The sequence below is a fragment of the Chiloscyllium plagiosum genome, chromosome 6 (genome assembly GCF_004010195.1).
Source record: "Chiloscyllium plagiosum isolate BGI_BamShark_2017 chromosome 6, ASM401019v2, whole genome shotgun sequence".
Taxonomy (NCBI): domain Eukaryota; kingdom Metazoa; phylum Chordata; class Chondrichthyes; order Orectolobiformes; family Hemiscylliidae; genus Chiloscyllium; species Chiloscyllium plagiosum.
This window is the reverse complement of record NC_057715.1, coordinates 90,075,596-90,085,732: the sequence shown is the minus strand read 5'-3', so window position 1 is coordinate 90,085,732 and position 10,137 is coordinate 90,075,596. Positions and strand designations below refer to the sequence as shown.

The window sequence follows — 10,137 nt, the reverse complement described above, 5'->3', positions numbered from 1 at the left end:
TTCCAGGACCTGTTTCAGTGAATGAGCAAGACCTCTTTAGGATATCCTATGCTCAACCTGAAAGGAGAAGTGGCTAGAAAAGGTGCCTGTCCACTTACAGGGCATGGAAATTGTACCCAATGAGATTACAGTCCTTGTGTCCAATCACTAGCAAGACATAAAATGGATATCACTGCTCTTAGCAAAATCTAGTTCATTGGGGAGGGGCAGATGAGGAAGGCAGATGGAGAGTATACCTTCTTCTAGAAAGGGAAGTTAGACTGTGACCCCTGCATTCTTAGAGTCAGCTTTGCTATGAAGACCAGGATCTTTGCTTTGTTCTCTAAACTCCCTCTGGGTGTCAACGAGAGGCTGATGACCTTACATCTACATCTCAGCCATATCCAACATGCTACTGTCATTAAGATTTCCTCTCTAACTTTAGCTTCTGACCATGAATTTAACGGGAGTTGACTCTGATCTTGATAGTGTCCTTGATTCCATCCCGGCCTCCTCCAAAGGGCTTCTTCTTCAGCCAATTTGATTCATTCCATGTGATATCTGGATCAAGTGGAGGCACTGAATATACAAAGGCTATGAGCCCTGATAAGTTTTCAGTGCTGTTGCTGAAACGTTGTGCTCCAGAACTTGTTGCTCTCCTTACCAAGCTATAACCTTAACATCTATCCGACACTGGAAAATCACCCAGGAATGTCCTGTACACACATACACAGAAATCCATTCCAGCCAATGCCATATCAGTTTCTTCTCAGTCATAAGTAAAGTGATGGAAAGCGAAAATGTTTTTCCTCACATCACCTGTAAACCTTTTGTCTCTTACCTTAAGTCTATGCTCCCTGGTCATTGATCCCTTTGTCAAGGCGAAAAGTTTCTTCCTGTCTAACCTATCTCCGCATCTCATAATTTTATCCATCTCAAATCATATCTCCTCTCAATCTTCACTGCTGTAAGAAGAGCAACTCCAGTCAGTTTGATCTGTCTTCATAACTGAAACTCTCCAACCCAGGCAACATGCTGGTAAATTTCCACTGCACTCTCTCTAGTGCTAGCTTAAACTCAGTGCTTTGACTAATAAAGGCAAGTATTCCATATACATTCTTAACCATTTTATTCATCTGTCCTAATACCTTAAAAGACCAGTGTAGATGCATATCAAGATCCTTCTTGAAGCAATTTCTGATTTTGTTTTGGATTTTTAGCATCCAGAACTTTTTTTCCTCTCTCTCTTTCTTTCTGGTTCCCAGGGTCCTCCCATTCATCATGTATTCCCTTGTCCTAATCGTCCTGCCCAAGTGCATCACCTGACATTTATCTGGATTGAATTCCACTCACTACCCTTTATCTGTTTAAAGCCCACTTTTAACAGCCCAGTTACGTAGTCTATTCCATATGAACAGCTTTTCAGTTCTTATTGGCTTGTGCCTATCTGCCACAGGAATGCATTAGGTGAAGTATAAAATACAAACTGTGTCAGTGAGAATGGTGGTACGGTTATCATTGTCAGGCAAATTCTCAGGAGCATTCTTATATTCTTAAGGTATTTTCTATTCCATAGATGTTCTGCTTATAGACTCCATTTGAGTGAATACAGTGTGATGATTATTTGATATAATGCTGTAGGTCAAGAAATGATCACCCAACATGTTAAAAATACTCCTGCTTTCCACAAAAGCCAGTGTGATCATCCAACAAAGACTTTATATTCTTTATAAGTATTACCAAGCATTTAATTCATAATAGTTTGACTCCAAATTATTTCCTCAAATTATTTTCCTTGTGAATCATCCATGTAGCTGCTTCAAACTTCTGTGTACAAGCAGTATGAACAGATTTTGCATAAATTGCATATCACAGCAGATGCGGCATTAATTATTTTCAGTTGCTTACATTAATCCTAGAACACATTTTTCATCAATATTTCACACTTAATTGATCATAATTAATGAATCCCTTTGGCACCATATTGTTAGCAGACTTAGCCAGGTGTTAATCCATTATTTCTTAAAGCGAAGCTTTGTTATGGCCAAATATTCTCCATCCTAATGCTTGCTCAGAGTTCCTTGCTGAGCATTCTATTGAACTTAACCCTGGACAAGCCATTGTAGTAATAAACATATGCGTCAAAGGATTATATAAGAGGTAAAAATAGATGGGCTATATGCTGCAAACCAGTTGGAATCTAATAAAAAAAAAGATAAGCATTTAGATAGAATCAGAAAACAACAGGCGGTATAACGACAGCAAAGAAACACATCTACAACCAAAGAGTGGTACTTAAATGACCTGATAATTGCTTAAAAACAAACATAAAATTATAAGAGAAGGGAAAGAAATGTGAAAAAAACAAATTGCTGATAGAGGTATAAAAACAGATTATTCTCTTTCATTTTAATATTTCCTTTTCCTTCTGATTGCTTTACTCATTTGTCTAACTCATTTATAACTGATGCACTGACCACATTTTTATCTCTCACTGGCTAGTCGAGTTTTAAATTGAAAGCAGCAGAATCAACTAGAAAAAAAGAGCACAGTTCATTTTGCAAGATAATGGTCTGTGCTATTTCTTGGCATGTCTAGTCTGCATGAGAGCCTCCACCTGCTTATGGCAAAACTAATTTTGTTAGGGTTCAGTTAGTGTTCCTATGATTTACATAGATTTCCAACAGACCTTTCGCATGCTAGTTAAGTATATGGTCGGTTGTGGCTATTTGTGTTGATTTAATGAGTGATATAATTAGAATTATTTTTGTTAAGCAGAAACAGGAATGTTTTTCTGCTACCACAAAATAATCTTGCTAAGGTGATGCTGCAGGCACAGAAGCATCATTGCATAGACTATTTAAGGAGGCAGCCAATTGAATACTACATTTTCTACATCTCACTACATTTCAAAATAACTTCATTAGTTGTAAAATGCTTTTTGACATCTTGAGTTAATTAAGGATGTTACATAGCTTTTCTCTCTCCTTTTCCTGTTTCCCTTCCCTTTCTTTTGTCTCCATCTTTCTTTCCTTCTTTCTTTTCACTTTCCCCTTAACATCCTCTCCATCTCCGTTCACCCCTTCTTTCATTCATTCTTCATACTTCCTTACTACCCTCCTTTCCTTAATGCTTTTCTCCTTCTTGCCAACTCCTTTCCTTCCCCTTTCCTCTCCCCCTTTCTACGTCACCTTTTTGAACTCAGAGGCTTTAAGGATTAATAAAAAACAAGAAATTACTAGAGGAACTCAACAGGTATGGCAGCCTCTGTGAAGAGAGAAACAGTTAAAGTCTGGAGGCCAAATTGGTTTTTATTTCAGATTTCCAGCATCCACAATATTTTGCTTTCACTGCTAAAAGAATTAAGTTGGTTATGAAATATTCTGATTGTGGAGCAGATGGTGATCTAGTGTTCACCGTCAGGGTATATCAATGTAAATTTGTAAATGCTTTGAAACTCTCATCAAAGATATTTCAATCATAATACTGATATTCCTCACATACATGAAGAAAGATACCCACAAGGAATTTTTGAAAATAGAATATAACCAGTCTTTTGTTGTGCATTGTTCTGGCTGATTTTCATTATCAAGTCCTTTGAGCCAATCCTCTAATTTCTCCTTGAAACTGCTACGGACATGCTCACTCATATTTTCAACAAGCATTTCAGAGCTAATCAAAGCCTAGCAACACTCAGACTGCAAGACATTAATATCCCTACTTTGGTTCCTGACATGTTATGATCCAATTAACCATTGAAGTCATCTACAAAATAAAAACAGATGATCAGACATTAGTTAAATGTACTTTTTCTTCACTTTCCCTGAAGAATTAATCTGATTATATTTACCTCTGGCAGAAATAACAGGACATTAATTCATTGGGTTCATGTTGTTTTGTAATGCATCTTGTGTTTTTCTCGGTATCAAGTGGAATGAACATCATTACAAATTAACATATATTGAAATACAAAATACATACTGTATTTTCAAAAAGAATTTATGATGTATAAGTGTTATTTTTATATTTTCTGCCACTATTCAAGGAAGTATCTTTTTTTTCTGCTTGAAGTTTGCTGGAAATCCCTATTCCATCTGCAGAAATAATGCATAGGTTGCAATCGTCCTGTCCACGAAATGATATGTTGTACCAGTTTGGTTTTAATGTACTTTCAATTATACAATCACTGTGCTACAGTCTGAGTTCATCTATGAAAAGAACTAAGAGAATGATGGTAATATAACACCATGAGAATTAGGAACAGGAGTAAATTGTTGAATCCTCCTCCACTGTTCATTAACATGGATGAAAAATTTCTGATATGCAGCAGTCGCGATTTTTTGTTAATGGACTTTCATTTTCCCTGGACTGCAATAGCCTTCAATACAGCCAAAGCAGTGCAATCTACTCCTGAATGCTTAATAGAATCATAGTGATCAGAGGTGTATAAGGGGTGGAAACTGCTTGGGCCTCAGAAGATCTAACAGGGAGAAGAACCTGAGTTCCTGAACCTGACGTTCTGCAGGTCCATCATGAGGAGTAGCACCAAGTGTTCCCAGGAAGAGGGAGGAAGGTTTTGGAATAGGGTTCACAAGAGGATTCTATATGTGGGTTGGGGCAGTGATTACAATATGTGTGGGGAGGGACTTCACTGAATTTTCTGTCACCAGGGAACATCGAGAACTTTTCTGAAGCCTAGCTGTGTAAGTAAAACAATATTTTTACAATTTACTTCAAATACAGATTTCCACACGTATATCATATGTGGTATGCAAACTTTAATAATTATACACTGAATGTTACATTGTTGCTTTATTGCTGTTTTGTTTTGTTGGTAGCTGGGGTAACCTTAATTTTCAAGAGTTCTTATAATCAGTGTGAGAACAACACTGGCAAGGTCGTCATTTGTTGCTCTTCTTTAATTGCCCTGAGAAGGTCGTGATGAGTTAAAATTGGGTCAAGTTGGAAAATAATTTGTGAATCCCTGCCATAGTCCGTTACTTCGCGTGTATAATCCAGTAAGATTATATTTTGTTAATAGTACCAGCTTCAATCTTTATTGTATGCAATAATGGCATTGAATGCTGAGGCTACTTTGCTGATTTGATATATGTGCATTGCTCCAAAGCTTTGACAATAATAGAATGCAAATAAAGAGAAAACTACTAATTCTATCTATTTTAAGTAGGCTAGAAGCATTTACATTTCACTGCAGATCATAAAAATGTGTTTATATAATAATTGTTTGCCACAAAACATGTTCAGACTTTCTTTTTTTTTTCATTTTAAATCAGTTTTCCCTCAAATGTGATCATGACTAAGCTGGTCAAGGCCTGAGTTCCACTTAGCTGCTGTATCCTACCCTCCCATAACTCTTGACTCCCTTGTTGATCAGAAATCTGCTTGACTCAATCTTGAACATCCTCAATAAGCCAATCTTCATCACTGCATAGGGCAGAGAATTACACAGATCCGTGACTGCTGTGAGAAGAAATTACTTCTCCTCTCAGTTTTAAATGGAGAGTAGCCTTATTCTGAAAACATATGCTACATTCCCCAACATGAGGAAACATTGGCAGGATGTAATGCCCTCCCCCAAAGCTAGTTTGGAAGTAGGGGACATTTAATCATGCAGGAGGGTGATGAGTATGGATCCTGCTGCCTTTTTTGCCTCTACCCCAATTAAGTCCTAGCCAGGAAAGCTTGTGAACATCCTTCTTTCTCGATCACCAATTGAGGTGCTTAAATTAACAATTAATGAAGGACGGGGACAAAATGCTGTTGTTCATGGGGGTTTTTCTTTGTATTAAAAAAGCGAACAACAAGATCCTCATCGTTGCAATGTATTTATAAATATATTGGCACATATCTTGAGAGCTGAGATACTGTGTCCTCAAAAAAAGCTGCTCACAAATATCGAGCAATATCCTTCCTCAAATTAATTTCATTCTGGCACCAGATTTTTTAATCAGAAAGGAAATCAAGGATAAGGAAAAAAGGGCAGGAAATTGGAATTGTGAATTGTCAGATTAATCATGATCTCATTGGATGCCAGAGTAGATTTGATGAGCTGAATGGTCTACATGCTCTCTTCAAGGATCAGCGCCCTGTTTAGTAATAGCATAACAAATGATATAAACCCAAAAGAACTGCAGATGCCGTAAATCAGAACCAAAAACAGAAATTGCTGGAAAAGCTTCCTCAAAGTTCTGAAGAAGGATCACACAACCCAAAATGTTAACTTTGATTTCACAACTAATTGTAATGCACCTTTTTCAACTCAACAAAATATGTGTATCCATTTGCTGACTCACTTTTCAGGGCTGGCCAATCTGGGACATGCTGCCTGGTGTAAAATCTATTCGGAGATTGGTAATTAACTGTTAATTAGCATTAATAGGTAATGCTTCTATCTCTGAGTCCACTTGCCAAATCAATCAGCACTTTTCTGTCATGCAATATAAATATTAATTTTCTCCTTGAATTAGTATTCTTGTTAATTATCCTGATGAGTGCAGGATTAAAAGCTTTAGCAAAGTGTCATTTTTCTGCAATACTTAAAATTCTGTACTACCAAGAACTACACACACACACACACACACACATATATATAACAGCAATAATTGTTTTGAATGATGCACTAATTCACAATCATTCAACAAAGCATAAGATTTACAAGGCTTCTTGCAATAAGAAAAATAGGACAAGAAACTGAGCTTTATGTCAATGCGATGTTTTCTAATTGAAGTTCTCAACAATGGAAATCAATAATGCACCCTGTGGAAGAGCAGAGATATATTGATAGCAAATTCTCAATTTCCACATGTAACTGCAGGTGCCAGAATGCTCTTAGTTTCACCATCAATACAACTGCAACTTCCTGGCCAACGTATAAGTCATGCCAATGGATGATTTTAATACATGTACTTATATTTTTGTTGCTACACACAATTTAGAAAACTGAGAACATCAGCATCTGAGAATGGTAGAAGACTCATCAGACCAAAATGGAAATACTCCATATCTGGGTGAAGTCTATTAATAAAATTGTTTTGATTTGCTGAGTAATGATGTTAATAGCCTTTTGAGGGTTTTCAAAGTGTCTTGGATGCTATATGTTTAAACTGCAATTTAAAATACAGAGGAACTTCGATTATCTGGCATTCGATTATCTGAATTTTGGATTATCCGAACAAGGTCGCCAGGTCTGATGCTTGGCTAAACTGTGTTATCCATCATTCGATTATCCGGCATTCAATTATCTGAATGAAATTCTCCCTGCCCGTGTCCTTCAGATAATCGAGGTTCATCAATTTTGGTCTGATAAATCTTCTACCATTCTCAGATGCTGATGGTCTCAGTTTTCTAAATATCACAGCAGAAAACCACATAAATCAACAAATAGAGATTGTAGTTATCTTTTACAGTTAGTGTTGCTTCAAAGAGCTGATGTTAAATTGTAATCTTAAGTGAAAGAAATGTCATATAATTGTAAAGATAATATTTGAGGTAGCTTTCAACAAACAAGACAGAAGAGGTTCATGAAGAAAGTTTCAAAGAGTAAATCTAAGATGGATGAAGACTCTATCGTCATTGGTGCAATGTGAATAGGTGCTGTTCAAAGAAAAAGTCAGATTAACAAAGGATACCAGACTTCACCCAGATATGGAGTATTTCCATTTTCTCTCCATCTTTGTTTATACCTTTAAAATCTAATATCCCACAAAATAAAATTAATCCATTTTAATAAGTTGTTTATTTTCTGAAATACATATTACAGATACATACCTACCACAGTCTTAGACTGTTCTGGTTGCTGAACAATTCGCAGAGCAGCCTCAAAAGGTGGAATGGTTTACTCCTGTTCTTATATTTTTTAGATTATCCCATATTGAGGGACACAAAATAACAGATTTGCTCATTGTTCCACTTTGTTTTACCAACCAGATATCTTACTAAAACTTTAATTTTGTTGTTACAAGCTAGTTTACTTTTTAATTTGGAACATATTTCTGTTTAAATACATGACTAATTAGGTTTGATGTGCCAGAGGTCTTTCACATTTTCATTCTGTATTGCCTCATGAATTTTTCTTGAGCAGGATTTATGGCAATAGTGTGTAACACACATTAGTTAACTTGGAAAAGTCCTTGACAATGTTGATAATCACAGGAAGGAATGCTTTCGTATATTGCGCAGATTACTACAGTTAAGCCTGGAGTCATTTACAAAATGTCAGTATGTTCCCAAAGGATCAGAAGAGCTGGTAATCACAGTTCAATGGAAAGCCACCACTTTCAGTGTCATTTTGAAGCTACTTCAGTCACATCTTTCTAATAGTGAGAGAGGCTTCTATATCTGTAATGTTCCATCATCACAGTAAGCTGCATCTTCCTGAAAACAGGAGCCACATACAGTTTTAAATAAAACAATTACTAAGAGCTAAAGTAATTAAAAGATGAATCCTTTGTCTTATTGTTTTACTATTAGCTAGTAATTGGTTATATTTTCGGAGCAGTACTCCGTGAATGTTTAAGTGTTTAATTTAAAAACTGTTTCTTGTGTTAATTTCCAAGTTTAATGTGGCTTTATGTAAAGTTTTTTTTCTCAGTGCTACTGGACGCAAAGGTCATTTTATTCTGTAACTAGACTAGGCTTCTTCTGTGGCTTTGTTTACAAATGTCAGTGCATTAATTACTGAGTGGAATTGTGGAAAAAGAATTCACAGCCACCTTCTAGGTATTCTGCAGGAAATCCGAAAACTACTCTGTACCTTTAATCATAAATATTTGAAATGGCTACGGCTGAGAAAGCAACTGAATCACTAATTGGAAACTCTAGAAATCAAACAATAGATGAATCCTACCCAACACCCATCAATTATGTCACGGATTCATCATCTACCATCAACTTATCTAATATCTTTGTTTAACTGTCGATTTTCCTAAGCTTGCTAGCCTTTTTGGATTTTATTGATTTTTTGATTTTATTTCTGTTAATTACATTTCAGAAGCTTAAGAATGTTGTTGGTTCTAGTTCCTCCTGTCCCAAATGCACAAGCAACACAGGGAGTTCTAGCACCAATCTGGAAGTATATAGCCTTTCATTAAGGCCATCTCATTTCTCAGCTTTCGCAAGCTAAGTAAGAACAATGAAGAGAAGTATTAATTCCAAAGTTCAAAATAAAAAAAAGTTACCCCAAATTATTCTGTTTTGTGCAATTTTAAAAATTATTCTGACTCAGAAATAATGTGGAACATAGACAAAAATGAATTTATCAATCAATTGGCCTTATTAGATTCCCTACAGTGTGGAAACAAGCCCTTCAGCCCAACAAGTTTGCACCGACCCTCTGAAGAGTAACCCACCCAGTCCCATTTCCCTCTGACTAATGCACCTAACACTATGGGCAATTTAGCATGGCCAATTCACCTGACCTGCACATCTTTGGACTGTGGGGGGGAAACCGGAGCACCCAGAGGAAACCCACACAGACACAGGGAGAATGTGCAAACTCCACACAGACCGTTGCCCAAGGCTAGAATCGAACCTGGGATCCTGGTGCTGTGAGGCAGCAGTGCTAACCACTGTGCAGCCCGATGTTTATAATTGCTTAAAAAATTATACTTTTTGGAATATATTTTAATCTTAAAACATTGTCAGGTTAGAAACAAATCTAGCACAAATGTGTACTTCAAAATATTGCTTCTTTGTGTTTATGTTGATTTAAAGAGTGATTTTCTGGTTTAGTCAGGAAGAAAATATAATTCACTTCACGGTGGATTTGTCCCTTTTGTGGGATGAAATAAGTGGGGAATATTTTTCACATTGTGTCAAGCACAAACAAAATCAGTGCATGTGGCATTACTTTCCTGTATGAGTTAAACCACTGAATTGTGTATAATACAATGCTGTGTTGTAAACTGCAAGGAACATAGAAACAGTAGCAGGCCATTCAGTCCCCTGAACCTGTTCTAACATTCAATGAGTTGATTGGTGATCTTTGGCCTACCTTCATTTATGGGCCTTTGACCCATGTCCTTGAATTCCTTTATTTAACAAAAAAAATCTATCTCAGATTTAAAACTGATCCAGCATCCTGTATCGGTTTGGAAGAGACTTCCAAACATCTACAATCATTTGTGTGCAGGAATATTT

At 36.5% G+C, this 10,137-nt stretch overlaps 1 protein-coding gene across 1 annotated transcript; it reads left to right on the top strand.

Annotated features, from left to right (window-relative positions):
- The first annotated feature begins 8,773 nt into the window (after window positions 1–8,773).
- LOC122551069 (serine-rich and transmembrane domain-containing protein 1) lies at window positions 8,774–9,121 on the top strand. The gene is given in 1 exon segment (XM_043692711.1): window positions 8,774–9,121. A coding segment is annotated over 1 exon segment (348 nt).
- The last annotated feature ends 1,016 nt before the right edge of the window (window positions 9,122–10,137 follow it).